The following is a 26,510-nucleotide window of genomic DNA, read 5'->3' as shown; positions in this document are numbered from 1 at the left end:
GAGCCTGAGAATTCTCAAGACTGAAGTTACAGCGATCTTCCTCCCCTTCTTGAGGAGTTGGAATTGGCACACGTCTGCCACATGAACAGAGCAACAAGCAATCGAACGCTGGAAAGAATATGGGCACAAAAGAAAAGTACTAGACAAGGGAGAAAGAGAAATAAAGAGAAAAAGAAAAACGCGCTGTAGCCTTCTGTCCGTCGAGCAGCCGTGGAGAGCGGGCAGAAAAAAAAGAGAAAGAAGAAATGGAAAACGAGGAGCGGGAGGGAAGAATAGGCACCCCTCAAGGCAGAGCGGCGGCGAGTACAGAAACAGACGGTGGCGGAATCGCGGAACAGTTAAGAATTATAGATGCATGTACTCGCGCGCCGCTGGCCAAAACGAGTAAACAGATTAAGAGAATAAAACGCAGACAGGGCAGGAGACTTCCCTGGAGCCTCTTCAGCACGAATAGTCAAGGCGGAATCAGCGGCACAGTTAGCTTAACTAGAGACACGTGCACTGTGCATGAAAACACAAACACACAAAAGAAAACAGACGGCAAAACATCCGAGTTTGGGAAAGTGTCTTGTGGGGGTAATTGTGAATGGCGGAGCATTTAGGCAAGGGTTCTTCAATTGCACCCCACTCGGCAAGGTGTTCAATCGAACTGGGAAGATATGGGTGGGGGGGGGGGGGTATAAAGCTTTGAGTAAGCGGATGGGCGGCGAAGCTTGAAAAAGGTGCCGCAGGCGAGGAACGACCGAGGTTTGTCAAGCCGGCACTCCTAAATGTCAGCACTGGCCCTGCAAGGGACGGATGTAGGTCAATACACAAGACTTTCATTAATGCCGTGAGGAATTCTCTCAAATTTGTAAATAAAGTACGCGTCTCGCGTTGCTCTCTTTCTCGGGTGTTGTGGAACCCACCCTGTAGGACTGTTAACTTAATTGCCTCAAATGGGTGGTTTCTGTCATTAATGTGTTTTGACAAGGGAAGGCTGGGTAGGGATAAGATATGCACGCGGTGGTTATTAAAGTGAATTCGTAGAGGGTTAACTGTCTGCCCAATGTACTGCATACTGCATACACTGCATTCTAGGAGGTATATTACGTTGCAGGAATCACAATCAAAGTTGTCGTTAATTTTCCATTTGAAGCCTGAAACTGTGCACAACTTGATGTTGGTATATGTTTGCAGACCTGGTATCTACTTTTTTCATAGGGTCGACACTTCAAAACTGCCTTGTTATTTGTTTTTGAATATATTTAGAATGTTTCGAATGTTTTTGGTCTTTTGTAGACTGCAAGAGGGGAGCAGTGAAAATTTTGTAGAGGCGCTCGCTTTGTTCGAGAATGTCGAAATGTTTTCTGAGGATTTTGATTACGTTAGGCGGGTTACCCGTGAGGGTAAGTACGGGATTTGTCCGGCGATCTGTTTGCTCACTGTATCGATGTCCCTCCAGTATTTGCTCTCCGTTGAGTTTAGGTGCCGTTTCTATTGCATCGTCGACAATGGGGGGGGGGGGGGACTTCTCGCATGCATTTGGAATTTTTACGAAGTCTTCATCTTGGGAACATATTCTTTTAAATCGATGTTCCTGAGAGTATAGGATGCTTGTTTTAGAGTGATGAGGATGGCAGCTTTGGAATTGTGTAGGCGTTGTCGACAGTCCGTCGGTTTTCTATATACACCGGTGGTAAGTGAGCCTTCGTTTATCGAAATCTCAACATCTAGGAAGTTAATTGTAGTGTGGGAGTACGTGTAAGTGAAAGATATGTTGGGGTGGAAGAGGTTGAAGTTTTCAATAAAATGTATGAGTTCTTGCTCTGTGTCAGTCCAAATTAAAAAAAATGTCATCCAAGTAGCGTTTGTACAGGGTGGGATTAATGGGCAGGTTTCGTGAAGCTTGCGCTTCATCGTGCCGGTTTATCGCTGCCCTTCTTGCTAGTGAGGCGATATTTTTAATGTTCTCTTTATGCTCCGTTTGCCATCTGCCATTTTTGATCGTGCCATCTTCTGGGCAAGTGCTATGTTTGCGATCCGAGACAGAAGCAGAAGCGATCACGACCGTAGTTATGCAAACACGCGAAACACACATACACAATGACAAAACACGCTACAAGAGCACCACTAGCGGCACACCTGCTATAAAAGTAAATATTTACAAAAATATATTATCTTTTAGTATGCACCATTTACTACTTGCCATACACACACGCAAGCAAAAAAAAAATCACGCCATAATGAAGAAAATCGCCAAAGACAACGATAAACAAACCGGCCACCAAACTGCATCCGCCATTTTTAAAAGCCAGGGCACGCGGCACACTTCAGCGAGGCATTTAAACCGCTTTGAGCGGGCTCTCGAGGCCGCACTTCCGCAGGATTGTTCCGGATAGTGCAGTCAATTTTTCTGTGCTAAAATTCCAAATTAGATTTTTTGGGAGGCCAGGTAGTCCATCAGAGACAGTGTGCTGCCGATAGTGACCCTAAGTCCAACTGCTGTAGAGTTGGACAAGAAACCACCACGCTCGCGGGCGTGAACTTCCCACTCGCAAATGTAAGCCAAAAATGAGAGCAACTTGTCCTCAGAAGGGGAATCCGGACGCAGAACTTCAGTGGGATATCGAGACGTCACAATTTCTATAAGGTTCCTCATCACTCTGGAAGAGGCAAAACATAATATTAGAAAATGACGTGGAACATACTTACGGAGAATAGTACCCGCAGTCGTGCTTTTTTCTTACCCAAAAAAAGTCAGGACAGGCTGAATGTTTCCACAGTGGTGCTCAATCTCGATCTTGTACAGCTGGAGGCCATTAAGAACGCTGTCACCAAAGAGCTGAAACGCATATGTTACTCTCATTTTTTCGAAGTTGTTCGGCTGTGTGTGGCGTGCAGGGATGCCTGGTATGGCCTGGAGCGTCACGTTGGAGAGATCTAGTTTTAAGGCTTCTCGAACTGGATAGATATACACCTGAAACAAATCAGATAACAAAAACATTTCTGATCTCTATACTGTATTGAGATAAACAAAGCGAGCAAGAATCCGATGTGGCATTGCAAAAGTCAACGTGCAGCATTTTAAACAGTTAAATAGCACGCACGTTCTTTCACCGACAACGAAAGTATCCAATTTTCTCTAAGCAATAAATATTTTCTTAGTGGAATGCTTGAATATGCTTGAGCACTTACATGTCCGGCTGGCGTATTGAAGGCTGAGTGCAGAAGTCCATTTCTTACGCATTTAACCAGATGCGGAAAGTCAGAGACGAAATGAAGAAACCCCTTTCCATCAACGGGATGTTGTGCTTTGCATTTTGTGCTCGATGCAGTTGCCTGAATGCCCATTACTGTCCACATCTTGCGATTCCAAGTTGCTCCATCAGAGGTAATGAAGTCAACAAACAGGCCAGCATTTTCTGCCAGTATTACTGCTTCCAGAATGACTTTTGTCAAAAGATCTCCTTTCATGTTTCCCCTAGTAGCAGAACATGCAAGTATCTGTGTCCACTTGCCAGAAAATGGCACAAACATTATAACCATCCCGTGGTCAGGCACATTTCACTTCTTGGGGTAAATTTTGACCTGTCCACAAAGCCTTGAATATGTCCTGAAGAGGAGACGCAAAGATTTTCTGATAATTTCATTTCGTCCACAATGAGCCCACCATGTCTCTTGAAGATATCCATGGTGGAAGTCTTTTGCTTCAGAATGTTCAGGACATTTTCGTTAAAGCCAAATCCTGTCCTGTATGACTTGAGATACCTCTGCAATGTCACTTTGCTTGGCAAAGTGAGGATGTTTTGCCTGCGCATGTGCTCATAGAGCCGTGGGCCTTTCATTCGCATAATAATGCATTCAAGGATCCACGCTTTTGAGTACATCATCCCTCTCCTGCTTTTTCTTTTCGATGCTTTAAACATGTGCAGAGCTGTTTCTTGCTGCTTTGTGGTTAGCGATTCAATTCTACGCTGGAATGTCGCTTCGCTTGTTTTGGAGTTTTCTTCTTTCATTGCAGTTATCTTACTTGCAAGGTTCCTCAAACGTAGACTGAGCCGTTTTGTTTTCTGACTGGTAATTCTCAGTCGCTGGGACAAATCTTGGTATTTAACTTTGACTTTCTGGTGACAAGTGTTTTTCTTAGATATCTGCAGCTAACACAGATCCCGCCTGTAAAACAAAAGCAAAATACACAAAGTTGGTTGCTGATCCATGTACTAAATATGAAAACAGGGCCGGTATATATAACGAGTCTTTCCAGATTTCATTACAGTTTTGAATTGCCCGCCCCTCACCATTGCTTGTAGCGGCGTTATTGAGCCAATAACGAAATGCGGATGCGGGGCATCTCTTCAGCCAGTGGCGAAGGGCGGGAAATTAAAAAAATGGAATGAAATTCATTAAATAATACGCCGACATAGCACGTCTTCGATCTGCTCAAAAAAATATCTGAAACGTGCGCTTTATGATACAAGAAGCACTTACCTTCAGCTGTGACTGCACCAAGGCAGAACTTGCTAAAGACTTTGCTGTTGAGAAGATTCAGCGTGTTTTTCATCTTGAGGGTCAGCATCTCATTCAGTTCGTGATACGTCTCTGCACTCATAGCACCTGCGCAAATCCGTGCACAGTCAGCTTCTTTTAGAATATCTCATGCCTCATAAAGGTAGGTAATTCCTATGCATTCCTTTTCTTTTCCATTGAAATAGCATTTGGCCACAATTCCACATGCCCCATCCGAGCTGAACCACACCACTTTTTCATGGAATACAGTAAACGGTGTCTTGGTGGCGTGTGTTGTTGCATATAGCAGAGTATCAAGATCCGGTGTGTTCAGCCTCGTCCACAAGTTTGGTACTGTTACATTCTCAGCGATGAAATGAAGATCGCCTGATTGCACGACTTGCTCAGCTTGTTTGAAGTCACCGATCGAGTTGGAGCTCCTGTCCGAGTTTTCGTTTTCGTCCTAATCACAACGAGACAGCTGAGATTTCTTTCTGGGTCCTGCTGCAGCGACCTCGCGGCGCTTTCTTTCTGCCCTTGGTTTAGAAGAAGGCTTCGAGAAGTACTTAGACAGACCTGGTAGCAGTGTCGGCACCGCATCTGGAGCTATGGCAGGCTTGCCTCGAGGAAGCCGGATTTCTTTGCCGTCAATCACATGTATGTAATCCCGAAGGATGAAATGCTCTTCAAAGTGTCTCTCGCAGATCGCAGACGTTTCAGCAAGAGGCTTGTCGTCGCGCTTCAAATTTCGCTCCCAAACCTTTCGACGTTCCGCATCTTTGGGTGCTGCAAATACAGAAAGCTTCCGTCCGTTTTCCACTCGATGCCCGGGATATCCAGTTTTGCAACCCGGTGCAAAACAGTGAGTATCTGCTTTTTTCCTGCCCAGCTGGCTCCGCAATGTTGGGTTTTAAAATTAGTTTTTGGTTGAAAATGTGCCTGAGCTTATTACAAAGCACTAGCGTGGCCGAATAAAGAACAGGGAGAAGCCCACTATTCCACGGAACACGCGATGCAAAACACGCCTTGTTCCAGCGATGAGAAGACAGCACGAGAGAGACACAACACGGACACACTGACGAGTGCTGGCTTTCAACTGAGCATTTATTTCCAAGTAGCGAAGCAGGAGGAACGGGGAAGGCTAGAAAAAAAAAGATTGTACAAACAAGACGAACTCACCACAATTTGAGAGCTGATAAATTGTAAATTTATCCACAATTTCTGAAAGCTGGTTCATTCTTTTTCCTCTTCTTCACACCCTTTCTTGTTCTACCGCCGCTTTCTCGCGGTTCCTATGTGATTTCGCAACCCCTCCCCCGCTTCATTCCACCCATCTTCTTCCCCTTCGCCCCTCTGCTACCCCTCACTTTTGTTTGTCAACTTTTGCATTCGTTGGCCGCCGAGCTTACTATGCACTGCACTTTCTCTGTCCCATACGCTTTTTCACTCTCTGTGCCTTTGGGCAGCAATGTTTCCTCAGGGTGTCTCGTTCAGCGTGCGTGTTCGCAGGTGGCTTTTAATGGAGCGGGGCCACATTTCTGAGGGGCGCTCTCCGAGTTTTGATGTCTTTTTGTACATTTTTGCGTCCCCCAAGGAATATTCTTTTCTGCTGTTCTTACCCCAACTACTCCAAGCAGCCGAAATCGCCACTTTTTTTCCAACGGCAACGCTCAAACCCGCTCAATACAGCGACGCGGCGAAGCAGACGGCTCGCTTTTCTCCTCCAGTATTCGACGGCAGCGCCCCGAGCGGCCGACCGCTTTTTTTGCTTCAGCTCCTCCCGTCGAAACCCGCTTCGCTCTTGCCACTACAAGTACAACCTTCTAGAACACAGTAGTTATTGCACAGTCTTCTGACGTAAGGCAAAGTTTTGTGGTTTTGCGGCCTAGCAACCTTGCCCAAGGCGGATTTAAAGTGGTGGCGAAGGCTGGGCCGAAAAGTGGTTTAGCGCGACTGCAGCGCAACCAGAGGATGGGGGGCAAAACACTCATATAAAGAAATGATAAAGCTACAAAATTGGAATGTAATCTGCCACTAGAAAAAAAATATATTAGCACCTTGTTTTATGAAAGAGGTAAGTCATTTTATTGAAACCTGGCCAATTTTGTATTTTTGCAACACTCTTGACCTGCCCCCTATTCATGAGTGTGCGGTGCATTACAGCGCGTCTTTGCAGGCCTTGTTTCGATACCCCGGCTAACCCGGCCACAGTGGCGGGAGCTTACGAAGCGATTTCTTATCGCCAGCTGTCTGCGATGGCGCGCCTGGTAAAGCGTATAAATTTAGCTCGCCGGTCTCAAAATGCTCCTTTTGCGAAGTTTTCGTCGTCCTTGCACGTCGCTTCTTTGTCACCGTTCGGTAAGATTTGCACCCCGCTGCACCGCTGCGGCAGTTTTCTCGGTTTTGTCGTTTCCTTCGGCGTGCGGCCAGTGCGAAGTCTTTTTCCGTCTTTGCACGCTTCGCGCTCTTCTTTTGAAGCGCTTAGCGCTTCATTTCAAGATGAGCTTGCGGCATGTGAAGAAACGATGCTCCGTGGTACACTGCGACAGCGTGGATAGTACCATTGGTGTCACGCTACACCGATTCCCGCTGGACTTTCACAGGTGAGCTCTTGACAGTGTCGTCTGCTCTAGGTATGCGCGATAGCTTCGATATGGTTTCGCCGGGCTGTTCGCTCGTGTTTCATAGCTGTAACCCGTTCGTGCGTACTTGGCTTCATGTTTTCGGGGATATTTATGTACTACACTGCAGGGCACACACTTTCAGTGCTGAGGTGTGCGAAAGAGGCCCACATTTTTCTAATTTATAGTGAGTTTCATGCAGCTGACTATCACCAACGTGAACTTCACACCGGGCTCTCAGGAGCAACCACGTGCACGCTACTGACCGGGAGGCCCATTTAGAACAAAGTTTGCTACCTGACAGCTCTGAGTACGACATTGTTTAGTTTTGCAAAACCATGAAGCCAATTTGAGGATCCCCTCGCAGCTGGGAGTATCGAAACTCAGCCTCGTGTATGTGCGCGGCTTTGTGGAGGCTTTAACTGGATTCGCTCAGCAAGAGTTATTGCCTGCCTTGGTATTGCTGTCCTACATATACATGACTGTCAGGGTAATTTTAAACGCACTTCACTCTCGTCACTCGTTGAGCTTAGAAAAGCAGCTAGCCGCGTGGCATGAGGATGAGCGTTACCGCACTCTGGGGCGCAGAGAGCTTGGCGCGAGCATTTACTACCATAGTTCAGATGTAATGCAAGTATAATTTACTGCAGTTAGCAGTGACAGGAATAATGACGCATTGGCGTTTCGAGTATGCGTATTCCTTTTGGCGCAGTTGTATCTAACGTGCATGTTGCATCACGTCCAGGTGCCGAGCGTGGGCGCAGTTCTGCCGCAACGTCAGCCTGGAGAAGAAGGCGCCGTCGCAGCTACGAGAACTCAGGATTTGCTCGAGGCACTTCGAACCATCTGTGTATCTGCCGTCAGGAAGGCTGTGACACGATGCTTTGCCTACTCGAGCAAGCATTGCCGGTAATTTTTGTTATCAAACTTTTAAGGCATTCGCCGCTCTTGAAATGTCAGGTTTTGTGAAAAAATGAAATTTTTCCTTTTTGTCGTAACCGTAAACAGTCTAGCGTCTTTTGCAAAACGAATTATGTATCTGTCTTGCGGCTTTAAAAATTACAGTAAATTTTTACCTGCACCCTGCTAAGCGAAAACGAAAATGGAAGTATCGCTTTCACGTGAGCACATATAATTCTATACATATCGTGTGTGTATATATATATATATATATATATATATATATATATATATATATATATATATATATATATATATATATATATATATATATATATATATATATATATATATATATATATATATATATATATATATATAATTATATATATATATAATTATATATATATATAATTATATATAATATTCGTTTTACGTCTCTTGTATGCACTGTACACTGTATGTGAGGTTCGTGACAAATGTCCAACATAGCATAGAATTAGGTTTGTGCTTGTGGTAAGCTAATGGCACAAGCTTAGTAGGCGAAGGGTGCTCAAGCGAATTTCTAGGCACGGGTGCGGAAAAAGTACACTGACGGTGTGAATACTCTTGCCTGATATTTCCGGTAAAAAAAAGGATAATGGAAGTGGGATATTCGGTAGTCTGGTATGGCAAAGGGCTCCAAAGGATCTTAACGTGAGTCTGTCAGTCTTCCGGTTCAGGCTGTTTGATGCCGCTAGCCACTTCAGCAACGGAAACCAGGCGACTCTACATGTTTTGCAGCAAGTGGGAGTTGAATCTTTCATATTCACCGTGAAACCTTGTCTCGTGAACGGTCCCTGTCGTGTCCAGAGGGCATTCTCGTCCTTCCTTTCATAGCTCAAAAGAAGTGAGGGGGAAAAAAGGGTGAGCCTTCCTAAATGTTTGATGAATTTTAGTACTCCAGAACTTTGCTTTCTTGTATGCAGAGCTTCTTTTTTCATCTTCAGTCTTATCAGGATGCAATCTTATGCCGACTTGGGCAAGGTACGCTTGGTGAAAAGCTTCTCGAGATATTGTGTGCTCATGTGTTATGTATCAAAGCATGCACTGAACGATTATAGAAATGCACTAATAATTGTTTGTGTTGTTGCCTTTTACCTCAATATTCATGCTAGCGAAAGCCAATGTTTGTACAGGTTTTTATTTTTTGCGATAATTGCTTACGAATTCATTCTTGTTGCATCTCATTGCGTAGGCCATAGGCTGACCTGCATAAATCTGTAAACAATATGGGGCACATTACTTGATTTGCGAGCTATCGTTGTTTGTGTGATAGGCGAATTTCGCACTCTTCAAAGTAAAACATAGCATATGAAGATTGCAAATGATTTACTGGTGCTCCACAGCTGCTGATGACATCAAACTAATGTGCCTAACGATTAAGGGTGGTAAACAGAATTTTATTTCATTGGATAAGCATTTTTCTTTCTAGAGTGATGACAATGTGAACCGCATGCTGTGGAAGCTATAGTTCTTTGGAAATTATTTACTATAAAGGTACTGAATTCTCTTTTCTCTCCGCAATAATGTTGCCATTTCAGACACCTCAAGCGAATGCAGCAGCGACATGGACTGTTCACAATCTCCGAGCGAAACTTCGGCATCAGTGCGCCGGGCTGGAGAACCAGGTGAGCAGGGTTGTATGCATAACTGACATAAATCTTTTGAAAATGGTGACGACTGAAAGCTCATTGGACTGCTTCCTATGATAGCTGCTGTCTCCGGTGAACCTGTTTCCAAGAAGTACGTCCAGAGTCGGTCGTCCCAGTCGCTGCTACTCTTCCAAAAAGGTGATTGTTATTTCGTATCTGCTCGAACAGCCTGAGGAGGTATGGCTCAGAAATATGCTACAATTCCTTGTCTGTGCGCTGTGCAGATGCAGATGGTGCCAGCCCTACTGGTTCTACGCTGAACCAAGCTTGTTCCCACGCCAGTGGCTTCATAATGGTTCAGTGTAAGTGTTAATTCCGCCTGTGGCGCTTAGTTATTATTTGTGCATTGTTGGGTTGCTGGCTTCCCTGTCAGAACTGTGCTGTCGCTATATTTTGTTCTTTATACTCTGTGGGCGCAGCTGACCACACATATGCAGGACCAAGCACTGAAGCAAGCGCTTCATCTCTGGAACCTGGCACGGCAGGGGTGGCCGCAACACTGTCAGCGAGTGCTGATCTGTCACCAGGAGCTCCGTTTAGCAGTTCGCCTCTTTCTTGTGAAGGTTAGCAATTTTACAACGCTTTCGCAATATTGCGCACTTTTTGGTGCTACAGGATTACATGCAGCTATGACTAAACACGACGTAGCAACTTATTGCTCTTCCGTCGACTCTGTACGTTGCAGGATCTTTCACCAGCCCCATCAATGAAAGGCGGCCACTGCAGAAACTTCGAGCCAAGCTCAGGCAGCTGCGTAACCGCAACAAGACGCTGCAAGGACTGCTGCTTCAGCGCCGTCGCATGAAGACCACTGCCGAATTGGTAGATAGTCTGCGTGAGCATTTAACACCAGCTGTTGCTGCTTTTGTTGAAGCTCAGTTAAAGATGCACAATGTCAGCAGGTTTGGCCGTCGATGGTGCAGCCAAAACAAAACCTTTGCTTTAGGTTTATACTTCCAGAGCCCAAAAGGTTAGATATTGCAGGAAACTCCTGAAACTTCCATCTGTTAGGTCACTGCAGCTGTGGCTTGCACGCGTACCATTGAGGGTTGGATTTTATCCTGATGTTTTTGATTTGATCGAGAAGCGGGCAGAGTCTTTTCCACGGCAAGACAGGGCTTGCACCATAATTTTTGATGAAATGCATGTTTCAAAGGAGCTGTCGTACAATCCAGTGCCGGACAGATTTGAAGGCCTTGAAGAGTACAGTGCAGCACAAGGTCCAAATCTTGCAAACAAGGCGCTTGTGTTCATGGCCAAAGGAATATGTACGCCGTGGAAGCAGCCTCTTGGCTACTTCTTTGCAGATAAGGCAGCGCCTGCAACTGTTCTGTATGACCTCCTCTTCAAATGCCACAAAATGTTGGTTGGAGCTGGATTGCAGCCTGTGGCTGTGGTTTGTGATCAGGGGAACCAAAATGTTTCTCTGTTTTCGAAACTTGTGACCCCTGAAAAGCCGTACTTAAGTGTGAATGGTGAACCGCTTTTCTTTATTTTTGATCCACCGCATTTGCTCAAGTGCTTGCGCAATATGCTCTTCAAGTATGACTTCAGGGTAGGCAGTGACACAATTAAAAGCTCGTACATACGACAGGCTTATGAGAAGGATCGAGAAATGCAAATTCGGTCCATCCCAAAGTTGAGTGCCCGGCACTTTAATTTAACTTTTGCTTCGAAGATGTCTGTGAAACTCGCAGCACAGGTATTCAGCAATCATTGCGCTGCTGCATTGTGCACATTGGTAACATTCCAACAGTTGCCATCAGAGGCTATCCACACAGCCAGATTTGTTGAGAGGATCGATAGACTCTTTGACAGTCTAAATACTTCACAGAAGCGGGGAAAGTCTCCGTATGCATCTGCAATTTGTGCAGGATCTGTGCATGAAGAGTTTTTGGAAGAGTGTATTGCAGTTTTCGAAAACATCGAAGTTCTAGGCTGTGCGCGGCAGCCTCTTTGCATCCGTGGCTTCTGCCAAACTATGAGGGCTGTGCTGCTGTTATGGAACCACCTGGCCTCTCGCTATGGTTTGACATACCTCCTTACCAGGCACCTGAACCAGGATTCACTTGAAAACACCTTTGCTATTGTTAGGTCGAAATCTGGATCGAACAGCAACTCGTCTTGCCGGCAGTTTCAAGCAGCATTTAGGCATCTTTTAGTTAGCAACCTTTTCAAACTGTCGGAAAGCAGCAACTGTGCTGGAGACATGTCTAGCCTTCTAGCCACTCTCCCAGTTTGTTTATCTAAGTCTGCTCCTTCTCTCTGTACATCTACCTTGCCTTGCCTGCGAATCTTCCTTTTCCTCAACGCTCAAGACTGCGACTCACGACCAACGATTCAACGCATGCTGTTGTAGCGAGCCCGCCAGTCACGCAGTCCTGCTTGCGTTTTAGTTTACGCGCACAGTGAGCTTCTAGGCACACCAATCGCCATGCCTCCGGTTTCGTGCGTTGTTGACTTTTGCCTCAGCAAGTCCGACACCGAAGAGGCGTTACATAAATTTCCTCGGGATGCCGCGCAGAAACAAGCCTGGATAGATTTTGTGCGTGCAGCTGGGCGCCACTATTGGACTCCGAGCAAGTATACAGTGTTATGTGCTCACTACACTTTGACAACAACAGCTACGAATGCAACCTGGCATACCTCGCCGGATTCGGCATTCGAGCAAAACGTTTCCTGAGCCCTGGCGCCATGCCAGCGTTGTACTACCTCGCAGCAGCGCAGCGTCTTCTCGCTGCGGAGGGCTGACAGAGCGGACCAAGAGTGCCAAAGCATCAGGTGTGTATCGCATGCTTTCTCAATGATGTCTGTTGGTGTGCACGTTCGTGCTGCAGCGCCAGCTTGTGCAAAATTTTTGCGCAGTACGTCGTCGATGGTGTCAGCGGGGTTCCTGACTCCTGTGAGTACGCGGGCTTAGGCGAGACTCCAGACTTCTCGTCTTCGAGCACAGGTTGGCATTTTTCGATGATCTGGTTTACTTGGGTTTTCTCATGGTGCCGGAAATTGACGTTTTGGTTGGCTGCTTATCTAAAGATCACAGTAGCCCCGAAAACGCACAAAAAGGACGCAAAATAAATGGTACTGGAACCTGGTGTGAACGCCGCGACTTGACTAGAGCTTCGTATGAAGATGACCTCGCTGTTTCTACCTCTGCCCAACCACCGGCTTCCGCTATTGTGCTGTGCACGGAACGCCGCCGCAAGCTCTACGGCTAAATAAAATGAACCGCCCTCGAGCCCAAAAATCGGTTTTCCTCTCTCCCTCTCTCCCAAGCGTATTTTGGTAATACAGGTAGCAGGTGGTAATAAGGAGCTTAGCACTGCAATACATTCATGCAGCAGAAATTGCTCCTGACATTGTAAGCATTGTTACTGAGCTACTGTATGGTTAGTCTCCAGCACTTCTAAGTGGGTGCAATAGGAATGAATGACTGAGAGGAATTATGATAGAAAGAGTGGTGCCAGACCTTAGTTTTGAAAGTGCAGTGCCTAAGGGCAAAAGAAATAAGCCAGAAACCCGGGCAGCCTCTACCTTCTCAATATTGTACAGCACAACACATGGACGCCTTGGAGCACTGTTGGGAGTGGCTTGGCGTACTAGGAAGCTTATTAGTCGTGTAGCGCTACTTTCATTTTGTGCACTTCATAGACTAATTGTTGACTACCAAAGTGCAGAGTTGGACATTATGTCTGTGCGATGCACTCCAGTATAGATCTAGGAGGTTTTTGCTCATTATATTTGAAGCACACCAATTGCCATACCTGCAGTTTCCTTCCTTGTTGACTTATAACATAGCAAGACAGGCATTTAAGCAGCTTAAATTTGTACAAGTTTCCTGAAATGAACCGCAGTGTTGTTGGAATACCAGCATTGGGTGCTCACTGTGAAACTTAAAATGATGCTGTACAAGATGAGAAATGCAGAGTAAAATTTTGTGTGAGGAATGGTGTTATAAATCAGGTGAAAACATTGTCACTTAAGGCGTTCAGGCATCAATAAAAACAGCCTTGACTCAAAATGGAAGGAAATGAATACAAAACTAGTATGTGGTCAACTGAAACAGAAGTAAAGAACTTTAAACAGAGTCAGAAAGGAAGGCTGTGGGCTTGCATAGGAAATAGAAAAGGAAAATTGGGAAAGAATCATTCCATGATAATTCAGGATGCTGAGCCCTACTGTTTCAAATGGCAATTGCAGCTACAGAAATATAACTAATTAAGGAAATTGAGGGTAATTTAAGAAAACAAATGGTCTATCCTCCTAGGATGTGGCAGTAGTCATCCAGAATTGATACATGTACAGGCTTCAGAAGTAATGAAAGTAATGTGAAACGTCCATCGTTGGCACTATCCAGAGACAGTTGCAAGGTTGTCCGCTTAAAAGCAGTGCAATGACCTAGTGATACAAGATCAGGATTCAGATTTGGGATAACTTAAACAATAGCGAGATTTCTACCTGAAATAAAAGTTACACAGATTGATTAGCTTAGAATTAAAAAAAATACAAAGCATATTGGCATCTACTACAACCCTGTTTCAGTGAAGGCCCTCGGAAACCATTGATTCATCCATTGTTTGCTTGTACATATCAAATCTTGATACATGGGTTTTAGGGCAAGCACTTGACAAAGAGCCTGTGTGACTGCCTAGCATAAGTTTGTCATGGCCTATCTGTATAAATGCCTGTTTGTGTACTCTGAAGCCTTGCCATTAGTTTTCATGCACAATTTTGTTCATTTTATTTCAATTTTACCACTTACCCTTGGCCAAGTGGCACCGCTTCTCACAGTGCCAGAAAAACCTACACCTACCAAGTCTGATGCACAGGTTCAGGCACAGCCCCAGTGGCATGGAAACCTATGCACGTGGCATTTATGCCTAAAACGAAAAGTGTTGGTGTGCAAACAGGGCATGCAACACAGGAAGCTGGTATCTGTGCAAAGGAGTACTTGTCTCCTTTTTCAAAAATAAGAAACATATTGTAATGCGTGCATTGCGATTTTCAAAGCAGTTGGTGCTGTTAATCTCTGTAACCGCAGCACTAATTATACATTATTGTGCCATTACATGTGATTTTCTATCGTAACATTCTTTTCGTTCTTGGAAAGAGTACTAAAGATGTAGTCATTAGCCCGGCTGCTGACCCGAAATACAAAGGTTCGATCCGGGCCTCAGCAGTCGCATTTCGATGTAGGCGAGATGCTAGAGGCCCATGTACTTTGCGATGTCGGTGCACATTAAGCAACCCCAGATGGTTGAAATTTTCTGGAGTCCTCCACTACGGCGTTCTTTATAGCCTGAGTCGTTTTGGAACGTCCATAAACCAAACCAGCAAGCACACTAGCATGAGGTCTTCTTTGGAATCCTGTAACAATTATGTGAATTGTTTGTTGAGCAGCACTCTTCTCTGAGAGAAACGTCAAGGTGGTTTACTGTTGGCGAGCCAGACATAAGTTTCTTTTAAAGTAGCTGTAAGTGAGCTAGTTATTCAGTTGACCATTACCAGGGAGCAGCCTCAGCAATAAAAGTTCAATGTTTTCCAGCAGTTGGAAACCATTGTACTATGCCTCAAGAAGGAGAAATCATATGCTTTTGTGGTGTAAACCTACAAGTATGCACACAATAGGCTGGTTTTTTTGCACTGAACAGTCGAGGTACACCAATGCAATGCATCTCTGATACTAGACACACGCACAGCTCATCTGTGGTACAACTCTGCCTTTCTGGCCGATTACTTTCGCAGTGTTTGCAATTGCACGTTGCTCTTAATTCTCCTCCCAATTGCAGAATCTCAGACAGACCTCACAGTTTCTGATTTTATGCTGCAAGAGAACACAGCTCCGAGGTGTTCGTCTTCAAACTGGGATGGTTTGTCTGCAACATTTGAAGAGAATCCTCATGACAGCGCTTACCAAGTTTGGACACCTCAGCAGCGTAAGTGTATTAATAAGCAAGGCATAGGCACACATAAAAGCTCAGCAGCATGTAGGCATCTTCGTTAATGGCCAAATTTGCTTCAGTAGAACCTGTGTGTAACATCAACATGCAATTATTTTTGTAGTAGCACCTGATGGTGATCATTCTTTAGAGTTTATGGTAGTTGTACATTGAGCATATTGTTTGATTATTTATATGACAGTACTAAACTGCCTGCAGCTCTTCCCCTGAACCATCACCACCTCGGAGGTTCATTGTTTATGAAGACTGCTTGCTGCAACCCACCAATCTCTGCAGGAAGTGCCATCACCCAGCACAATCTTCACTGAAGGTGTGTAACTGAGTCTCACTTATCCATTGCAGCGGTTGCAGTAATCTTTTCTCAGTTGGTGATAGTAATAAGCTAAATATGCTGTTTTATATCTTCCTACCATCATTAATTGTTTAACCTTGCCTGTGTGTGTTTTTCTAGGTCATCGGCTCTCTTGTTGTGGTGACAACGTGTCCAAATATGCCCAGCACAAAGTGGTATAGCCAGCCAACACAGAGGCGGATTGGACATGACAACGTGCTTCTGGCCGCTGCCATTTTGTTCACAAGATGCAGCCCAACAGAGCCCCTGCGACTCGTGGAGAATGCCGGCATTTGCTCCTTTTCAAAGTGCACATACGACAGAATCCAAAAGGACATCTTGTTCCCAGCTGAGTATAAGGTTTGCATGATTAAGGGGGGAGCCTGGTCTTAAAAACAAAATTTTATTAATGTAGTAATAATTATGAAATCTTCAGGAAACATGTATTTTTGCATGCTGATTCTAAATATGTAATTTAATTTCATGTAAAACAATTTCTTGGGCACTTATAATTTTTATGCAGTTATTTTGCAAAGAGTGTGGAAGAAAATTTTCCGTAAGAAAATCGCTGAAATGTATGCCATTAGGTCTTCTTGATACTAAGGAATGCAATAAGGGTAAAATTATCATCCTGGCTAATATAGAACTTGAGTTATAGGGTATTGAAGCTGCCACTTCAGAAATGAGAGTACATACTTTTCTTCGCATTTCTGAAGCAACAATTTGAAAACCCTATAACTTAAGTTCTATGATAGGCAGGAAGACAATTTTACCCTTATTGCATTCCATAGTATCAAGAAAACCCAATGGCATACATATCAGCAAGTTTCCCACAGCAAATTTTTTTCAAAGCTCTTCACAAGATACATTCATAAAAATTACATAAGTGCTCAAGGAATTGTTTTGCATGATAATAAATGTAATATTTAGAATCGCACACAAAAATACATGTTCCCTGAAGGTTTCTAAACTGTGACTTCATTAATAAAATTTTTTCAAGACCAAACTCCCTCCTTAAAAATTAATGCCTGGATTTCTGCTATTGTAAATGTGGACATTATATATTCTTTCTTTAAATATGTTTTCAAGCACTCTGTGCTGAAAATTTAGTATGTCTGTGTGGTATCTTTTAGATTCTGCTAATTTACTTGCTGCCATGAATATATTATTCACACCGCTTTACCATTCTTTTTGTATTTGTTCTAGAGTTAGTGTTTTAGCTTGAGTAGTGTTAGATGTACAGTCATGACCACAGCATGCTTTGATGATCTAACTCCTTTTACTGCATAAGAATTGTATGGCACCTAATAGATATGCATGAGGATGCCTTTTGGCTACGAAATGCAGCGCAAACCTTCCAGTGTTTCATTGACATCATTCTTTGAGGTTTTTCATTCGTATTCACACACATCGATGATGTCCTCATCGTTAGTTCCTCTCCCACCGAGCATCTCCATCATCTGCGCCTCGTCTTCGAATGTTTTGCCGACCGCGGACTCAATCTTAACACTGACAAATGTGCGTTTGGAGTTTCATCCTTGGCATTCCTCGGGCATTTCATCGACGCCCACAGTATCCAACCTCTTCCAAACAAGAACAAGGCAGTCGCGGATTCCCCACCCCCCCTCCCCCCCAGACTCACTGTGTCAGCTCCAGCGTTTTCGTTGGCCTCGTCAGCTACTACAGATGTTTCATTCCTGGATGTGCTGCCATTCTGCAACCGCTCAAAAGTTTACTTTAGTTGGCACCTGCTTTCACCTGGATCGAGGCTGCCAATGCTGCTTTCATTGCTGTCAAGGAGCGTCTCACCTTTACTACCCTTCTTGTTCACCTGCCACACAACGCACCCACGAGCATCACGGTCAGTTTCAGGTTCCGCTGTTGGCGGCGTCCCGGAGCTATTTCTTGACAGTGAGTGGTGTCTTCTCGGTTTTTTCTCAAAGAAGCTCTCATTTCAGAGCAGCAGTACAGTGCTCTTGGCTGTGAGCTGCATGTGGCATACATCGCTGTGAAACACTTGCGTTTCTTCATGGATGGCTGAATTTTTGTAATCTTCACAGACCACTCACGAGCGCTTTCTCTTCATCCGAGACCACCTACTCACCCACGAAAACTCGACATATAGCTTCCTGTTGGAATTTTCACTGACATCCGGCACATCAAGGGGGCCCATAACATTTCTGCCGATACCCTCAGCCACGCATCTTTCTTGCAAACACCTTCTTTTACCCTGGAAGTCCTGGCCCGTTATCAACAGCAGGACGAAGACCTTCAAGCAGTTTGTTCATCATCCTTGCACCTACGCCCTGTACATTGTCCTGATCCTGGAGTCGACATTATTTGCGACGTGAAGCCTCCACGCCGCACCCTTCTCAGTGATGTTCACCGCCTTTCTTATCTCGTTATCCGTGCCTCTCAGCATCTTGTTGCGGAGCATTTCGTCTCGCCTGGCCTCAACGCCGACGTTCACATTTGGGCTCTGGCGTGCCTTGTTGCCTGCCAGCAGTGCAAAATTTATTGTCACACTATGACCCCGCTAGGAAGTTTCCAGCCTCCGGACTCCCATTTTGCAGTTATTCACATCGATCTGGTCGGACCATTGCCATCATCGCACAGTTACCATTATATACTCACCATAATTCACTGTTTTACGCGCTGGCTGGAAGCCAGTCTTATACCGGACATCACTGTGGAAACGGATGCCTCCGCGCTCATTTCCATGTGGATTGCCTGTTTCGGTGTGCCAGCAGAGATCATCACCGACCGAGGCTGCCACTTTGAGTCCACACTTATCGCCAGTTTGACCCAGCTTCTCGGCATCATCCTCCTCAAAACTACAGCTTACCGTCCGCAAGCCAACAGTTCAGTCAGGAGGTTACATGCAGCCGAAGGCATCGCCACTTCCTTGTCAGTTGTCCTTTTAGATGTTAGTACGGCCATCAAGGGAGATCTCGAATGTGCCCCTTCTCATCTCGTCTATGGTGGATCGTTGCGTCTACCAGCTGATTTTATGTGCCCGCCTGCCCAAAGCATTGTCTGTCCTGTCCTGGAATACTTTATATGGAACGTCTAACCTCTCTCCTGTCCCGTACCACCGCCTGTCCGACACGTGCTCACCAGTGCAAGCTGACTTTTGTCCACTGTGATCTTAGAGCCAGTGCCTATGTTTTCTTATTTGTGGATTGTGCTTGCCATCTGCTTCAGGCACCCTATACTGGACCCCATCTCGTCGTCGTGCGGGGCGAGAAAATGCCGTGTGTCATCAGTTATGACACAGTCACCCCCCTCAACCACATAAAGTTTGCCCACATCGACAACACCATGCTTCCTTCATCAGCTGCCCTCTCACTTCTCTTTCCACTTTTTCTCAACAAGACATCTCTCTGCCCTCTTTCACCTAGCCGGAAGACGGCTGGGACGACTCTGTCTCCTGAGGGGGAGGCCTTGTGGTGGCATGTTAGTGCCATGCGTTGTGAGGTGAAGAACTAAAGGAAGAGATGCACAGTGGCTGGAATAAAACAGTTTGGCTGCAGCTGTTGTGGAAGCAATATCTTCTAGTGTAGCATAGCAGCCAGCCACACTGGATCAGTGCTGTGAAGAAGACAACTGCAAAGTGCGAGGGACGCTTGCAGACTTAACATTTGGCTTGAACTGTTGTTCGAAGTTGCAGACTATGTAGTTTGAACTTGGCCAGAACTCCCTCTTACTCATTGAGTGTAAGACAGCAGAATCTTGTGCTATGCTTTTGTACATTCTATAGAGGCAGTAAAACTGCTCAGTGAGACATGTAACTTGATCCTTTAGGTGCTCAGCCTTAGCACTCCAAGGATGAGGCGTGAATATTTGCACAGAATGGTGGATGCAGGACCCAAATACACGCAAATACAAGTACAGCACAAATACTTTCTGCAGCTGAAGCTTCATAAACATTTTCTAAAAATCAAACAGCTGTAGCAGACCTAAGAGGCAAGAAAAATCGTAGCAGTAAAAAGTAGGAGGACCACAGAAAAAGTCTGTCTGAGTAGTACCGACAGAAGACCGGACGTGTTGGGGTCAGGATGAAGTAGCACTTATAAACAGTAATTTGTCTAAGCTGCATGATAGCTGCTCTCTTCATAAAAGCTGTCTTTTGCTTTCTTTTTCGTTGTAAAGTTGATTGCACAGTCACAGGCTTAGTGACATTTTGCCCCGTTTTCGTTGTGCAAATTGTTCTGTCCAATCAAAATTCCTGAAGTCTGTCATCCTTTTGGTGTGTGTTCATGTCCTTGCTTAGTATAGCCTCTGAAAGTCCCACAGGTGTATGCTTTCCGAAGTAATGTCCTGCATGCGTGCTTATTGTACTGCATCAGCAGGTTCTTTTAGATTTTAGGGTGTTGGGTAAAAAGTATGTTTTTCTAACCGTTTATAATGCAGCTCAGCCCTCCAAGTAAAGGCCTGCTTCCTGCGTTACGTTTTTTGTATTGTGACACGTTGAATAAGTGCTACGCATCTGATGGCCAAGGCTTTTTTTTACAGACGCGAAGATGACTGGTGCTATGGAGCATGTCTTTGTGTGAAAGTTGTTTATATTTGTGCAGTGCAGAAAGTTGATGACAAAAGACAAAAAGGTAACACAAGTAGTTTCAGGTGGAGATGTTTTGGAAAAAGCAGTAAATTGTGGAAAAATATTAAATGAAGTAAACGGCCAAAATAACAATAAAAGGAGGCAAAAAATGACAACTAAAACCAGGTGTGGAACTCTAGGCTTTAGTGTTTGCAAATGGTTAGGGAAGCCTATCTTTTTTCATCTCTTAATGCAAGGTCGGCAAGCACTTAGATCTTACTTTTTATTTATTTGGTCAGTTTGCCCCTAAAGGCTCTCTTTCGAGGGTGTCACATGGGGGGGGTTAGTGTACAGGGCATATAAGGATCAAGAACAGCAACAAAAAAATATTGTTTACCTTCTGCTCTGCAAGTGCAAAAGTCAACTTGATAGTGCCACAAGAGCAACAATGGAGAAATTAATGAGTGTTTGGCACAGCTTTAAAAAATTGAAACATTCTTGCAAATACCACGTAGTGCCCTTCATGTCTGGCAGTTATATATTCTTGCACATGTGGCACGAACTCTGCAAACAACACTCATGCAGCACTGAGTAAAATGGGCTATGCATTTGACCTGACATATTGACGTAATGGCCCCAACTGCTCACAGCTGATTTTTGTTTTATCTAGGCTAGATGATTTAGGGTGGGCTATCTTAAACAGGTATAGACTGCACAGTGCTTGATTTTCTAGTAGCTTGAAGGTTGGCTTTTTTTTTCATACAGTGATTGAATATCTCTGATGATGCCCCAGTGCATAATCCTGCACCTGTTATAGCGAGTCTGCAGTGGGATACATCCCTGGAAAAGTTTAACACTTACCTGCTGCTCAATTTTATTGCTGGAAGGCCTGATACTGCTGCAAGAAGAAGCCCCAGAATGGATGCTTAGCGTTATTTGAAAGTAGTAACACTTTTTGTTACTCAGTATTGTTTTCGTAACTCACCTCTTACTATAAAACACTACAGGCTCCTAGTGATACTACACCCTGGCTTTCTTGAGTTTGGAAGTTCCTTTCACAGTGAAAGCTCCTTTATACACACAAACAGTTTCTGTGTAATCGTTCATAATTTCTGCCAGCTATTACCAGCCCTTTCTCATTTTCTTCCTCCATCTGCTTAATTTAATTTAGCTGTAATTTGTTGCTTCTTCCAAATTACCTTCATTCAATTAGCACAAGTGTCACCTTTCTGCTGTCCTTGTCCTTCAAAAATGAGCCCACTGCAACTTGTCCAACCCTCAAGTCTTCATTACTTGCACATATTTGCTTTGTGTGAAGTGCACTCAGGTTGTTGTGCTGTATTGCTTGTACAAAACTTCATAAGTGTACTGCTGATCAGGGTCACATTTGGTTGCTTTTCCTTTCAAACAGAGGTGAGCAAATGGGAGAAAAAAAGATAATGGGAGAGGGTTTGATTCTATCAAGCTGGTTTGTCTGGATAAAATTGATATTGAGGAAATGCTGACATGATAATAATCAGTGCTTTGCAGAAGGCAAGGCATGTACCCTGACGCAGTATTTGGGCTTTATGCACTTCTCAGGAATTTGCAAAAAGTGCTTACAACTGACGAAGTCCATTGTATAGCGATGTCTGTCATTGTACCCGCATATGCTTGGCACAAACTGGCTCGGCTGGGGTCACTCTTTATGCATGGGAGCTAATGCAGATATAGCTGTTCTGCCATTTTACTGTTGCATATGAAAATGCCTGTGTTCATTCATAGTGTTTACAGAGCAATGTGATATTTTATCACAGGTACAAGCCCTGTTTTGTGGGGTGAATTTCGGCAGTTGTATTGTTAAAGGCAGCATTTCATGCATATGTTGTATGTGTAGCTAGGCCAGCCCAAAGTATCTATATGTATATCTATACAAAGTACACATTTGTCCGTAATATCACTTCTAATAATTAAGACTAATGTACATTTTATTTTTTTGTTTTACCTGGAGTTCATTGTTCTGCTGTGCATTTTGATGTGAAATAAATGATTGTACACCTTGTTACCTTTAGTGGGTGCAGTTCATTTCTGACACCGATTTATTCCAGGTAGCGAAACCCACAGTATCGCTGTGCGGGGAAAGCATTTCTCATCCCACGACACAGCTTGGCAGAACTCTGCGATTCCTCCTCCCAAGGCGACGCCAAATCCAGCGCACAAACTGTCGGTACGTGTACCTGCAACGACTGCAAAAAATAGTCGCTGCGTTATGATGGTGATGTGCAAAACACAAAAAAACTGTTAGTTACAGAACCCTGAATCAGTTTTTCCATTAGTTGTTCAATATCAAATCAAATGCAGTTTATTTTCCGTCAGAAAGAAATCAACGGAGGAGGCTCGAGCAAAAAGTGAAACGTGTTCACTTGATTGCGCTCAAGCCCCCTTTTACATGGCATGCAGTGACGACACATAGGTGGACATTATATAAAGCATACTCGTGGAATATGGAAATATGAAACAAAGCAAGCAAAACGTACAAGGTTAAACAATATAGAGTGGTTTTACAAAGCTCTCTTGTGGAACTTAAACAATTTTTTATATGTACAGCAAGTACGGAGACAAAACAAAATAAACTGTAGTAATTTACAAACAGAATGGAACGTGCATAGGTACATATTCATAAAGGCAAACGGTTTTGCAACAGAATTGCATGTTATTATTTCAGGTGCACTAATCAGTGGCAAGTGCCAGAAATTGAGGTGCCAGGCTAGGTGTACAGACAGAATAAGAGAGTATGTAGCAGTATTATGTAGGAAGATATAGTTTCATTACTTTCAGCCTTGCTGTCAGGATTGCGAAAATTTCAACCAGTCCTGAAACTTTAAAACTTGGTTCATATGAAGGTGGCTGCATTCAAACTGTATAGCTGCAAGCAAAATGGTGGCGAAGCTAGGTTTGAAGATCAAGACAAATGTGTAGTTTAATGCAAGAGACAAATATCATTGAAACATACAGCAGTGGAGCATGACAATATCGCAAGTGCCTCTCATATATGATCGAACATGCAACATCCAGTTCCTAGTGGATCCCTGGTGCATTGACAAGGGCCGGTCTGTCTTCCAGTAGTGCCAAATATGCAAGTTGCAGTGCAAGTACAAACATGTTGCTGCTGGTAATGCACAGCGCACACTTGGGGATGTGGGCAGCTACTTCAGGGATTTCACGGCAGCACATAGACTCGAGCACGGTGTCCATGGCGCGACAGCGGCCACATTCACACCTAGGATAAACGTTATTATTATTATTATTACTACTACTACTACTATTGCAGCACGCAAAAATGCACTTCCAAGTCGTCGCGCCCGGAGCCGAAGGCGATTTCGGAAAGGCCGCTTTGTGCATGCATTGGCCACGTTTTTGCGAGTTTTCGAATTAGCGCACGCTCGCCGCGAAGCATGCGACAAGCGCAAGATCGTGTGTTTCACGGAGCACGAACAAAGAAATAAAAGAGACGAATAGAGGTATGCGAATGGCTTGCTGGAGCGGCAAAATTATGACCCTCAATCACGCAAAGCCTACGGCACTGTACATATACGTGGGAGAACACGTGCAAACAGTTAAGAGAGAAATGGCATCCAAACGGCGTAATGGGTGCTCGCGACAAAATATATACGCATCATTTACGCAAACAGCAAAGACCGAGCTACAACATGCGGGGTTGCACGTGTTAGTGGCCTCGTTTAAATTTTGTCCGCGATATGCTTGACTGGTAGTGACTGACATAATGGCAGATATCGGGCACTGCAGTTGGGACGAAAACAAAGAGCAGCAAAATAACACAACACTGCTTACCAGTTGACGTTGCCTACACGCTCGGCGTCCGCTGGCACAACCTGAACTGCGTCGGGCCTGACGCCTGCCTCCTCTTCGGAATCGCTGGCCAGCGGGTCAGAAATAAAGTTGTTGTTGCCTCAAATACGATGGCACATACCCACGGTGGGGCATTGGCCAGGGTTTGGTGCAGATCCAAACAGGCAAACACTCATCCAAATTTATCTCAAGCGGTGTAAAATTAAAGTGGTTGTCGGAGTTCGCAAACGCGGCGTCTTCTTCATGGTCTGTGTCGTCCTCCGATGCCTCATAATCAGTGTCCTCGCCAAAATAAAATGATTCGCCTTCTGACCCGGAGCTATTCGCCATTAATTTGCGACTTGCCCTGCTCCCGTCTCTCCGTCGTCGGCGTGTTTACGCACGTGCGTGTCAAGCAGACGACGTGCCCACCCGACGTCACGGTTTTCCGGGCCCACGTGACAGCGCATTGTCTGGTTTTTGACATCGTGTAACAACCTGGAAACTATGAACCGAAACCGAAACTCGTAGGTACAAATAGTACGATTATTAATTATGTAATACGAGTTCGTGCTTCTAACTTCGTGTACCATGCTTACAGAATCGCTACACATTATTTATAACTGAGGGGTGCAACACAAAAATGTGGTGTCTCTACCCATTTAAGACATCGAGCTTCGGTTCCCGGTGGAATCTTTACAAAAAAGTTCCAAATTGGATTGCTGGCCGCATGCAAGTCCGCCATGGTGCTCTCTGGAGTGGTCCAAGACGGCTGGGATTGATCAAATGGCGCCGCGGCAGAGACAGAGTCGCCCACTAAAGGCAATCGACCACACCACCACGCTCACGAGATGCGTTTTTGCACGCCTTCCGAGTATATAGTTCTGTTTTCCTGGCGTGGAAAAAAGTATTACTGAATACAAAACTGAAACTTCCGAAAACGCGTTCTCCCTGCCGCGTGTGGCTATTCGTTCGAGCCGAATACTTCGAAATTTCCGAATAACAAAAATTGAATCGAAGCGAATATCGAATAGCGCATTATTCGTTCAACTATTCAAAATTATTGAATATTCGCACAAGCTTACTACCACCCACAGCCAGAAACGCGGGAAGATCTATGTTTTTAAGCGGAAGGCTGCAAATTGTACTGCGCTCTTTCTGCGCATGCTCCGAATTCAGCTCCTATAAAACAACGCGCGGAGGGGGACTGATTATTCGTAACGCTGTGTGCGGCGGTCGGTTACGGAGGTACGCGCGGTACTGAAGAATCGTCAAAAAAAGTTTGCGGTAAGTACACCTTCTGGATTTGGTTCACGTAACATGTATTCTCTCTGTCCTGCTAGCTAATGGTTCCTTAGATATTTATTATATTGGCCCCAGGAAATTTGAAATAGACTTTGGGAAAAAAATCCTGAAAAACCGTTGCGCTCAACGGATGCACCGGTCTGAGTACATTTTTTTGCAATAAAAAACGTAGTTCTTAAGATGAATTTGAATATTTAACCTCCCGTAATGTCGTTATTGAAACTGCTTGCTTTTGCTGCGTGTTTCTCGCAGCATTTGCGCCGGTTGTCGTCTGAGAGAACAGGGACGCCCGTCCATGTGGTTTTTAGCATTCGAGTGTACATAGGTTTGATTCCTTGGTTCGCTAAGTTAAGCATTGCTGCTGACTCTGAAAGCGTTCAGTGTGTGTCTGGCGAGCTGTGTCTCGTTCTTCCGTTGTCGTTTTTGAGCAGCGGTCAGGTTTTGTTAAATTTGTAGTTGCAGCGGGCTCTATTTCGAGCGCGGTTTTCTTTGTAAGGAAAGGAGCCCCTTCTAGGTGTTGTGAAATCAGCACTTGTTCTCAGTGTTCAAAATTTATCCTCGGCGAATGGAGAAACCGCTTGCGCTTGTGCTGCATCCCCAGCCTTTGCATCGATCGCCGTTTTTTTGACTGACGTTCGTCCAGGGGCTAGTAGCGTACACATGAACGTTCGTGCGTGCGTACGTTTTTTTCGTTCTCGTAGTTCATGGATCGTCGTTGGCTTGAAAACTGTCCGGACATTTTTTGCTCATTTGGTGTCGAACGCATTTCGTAAAGAAGTCACGGCGGACTTGAACTAGAGCGGGTTTAGAAGGAGCCCCCTTCTGCGTGGTAAGTGCGAA

The 26,510-nt window shown here is 44.7% G+C and overlaps 1 protein-coding gene and 1 pseudogene across 3 annotated transcripts in view; one reads left to right on the top strand and one right to left on the bottom strand.

Annotated features, from left to right (window-relative positions):
• Positions 1-2,725: 2,725 nt before the first annotated feature.
• Positions 2,726-5,923, bottom strand: LOC144128677 (uncharacterized; annotated as a pseudogene).
• Positions 5,924-6,695: 772 nt separating this feature from the next.
• Positions 6,696-26,510, top strand: part of LOC144112707 (uncharacterized) — a 55,010-nt gene continuing 35,195 nt past the window's right edge. The window contains exons 1-7 of one of the 3 annotated variants that reach the window (XM_077645534.1): positions 6,696-7,091; positions 7,855-8,018; positions 9,593-9,679; positions 9,764-9,841; positions 9,928-10,005; positions 10,123-10,266; positions 10,389-10,525. In XM_077645534.1, the coding sequence (XP_077501660.1) occupies positions 9,619-9,679; positions 9,764-9,841; positions 9,928-10,005; positions 10,123-10,266; positions 10,389-10,525 (498 nt within the window). In that variant the 5' untranslated portion in view covers positions 6,696-7,091; positions 7,855-8,018; positions 9,593-9,618. Of the gene's footprint in view, positions 7,092-7,854; positions 8,019-9,592; positions 9,680-9,763; positions 9,842-9,927; positions 10,006-10,122; positions 10,267-10,388; positions 10,526-12,382; positions 12,485-12,568; positions 12,657-15,492; positions 15,640-15,861; positions 15,974-16,114; positions 22,744-26,510 lie in introns of those variants that run through there. The other 2 variants (XM_077645536.1, XM_077645535.1) reach the window with 2 other exon arrangements.

The sequence above is a fragment of the Amblyomma americanum genome, chromosome 1 (assembly GCF_052857255.1).
Source record: "Amblyomma americanum isolate KBUSLIRL-KWMA chromosome 1, ASM5285725v1, whole genome shotgun sequence".
Lineage (NCBI taxonomy): Eukaryota > Metazoa > Arthropoda > Arachnida > Ixodida > Ixodidae > Amblyomma > Amblyomma americanum.
Note: the sequence above shows the minus strand (reverse complement) of the source record. Positions and strands in the feature narration are given on the sequence as shown.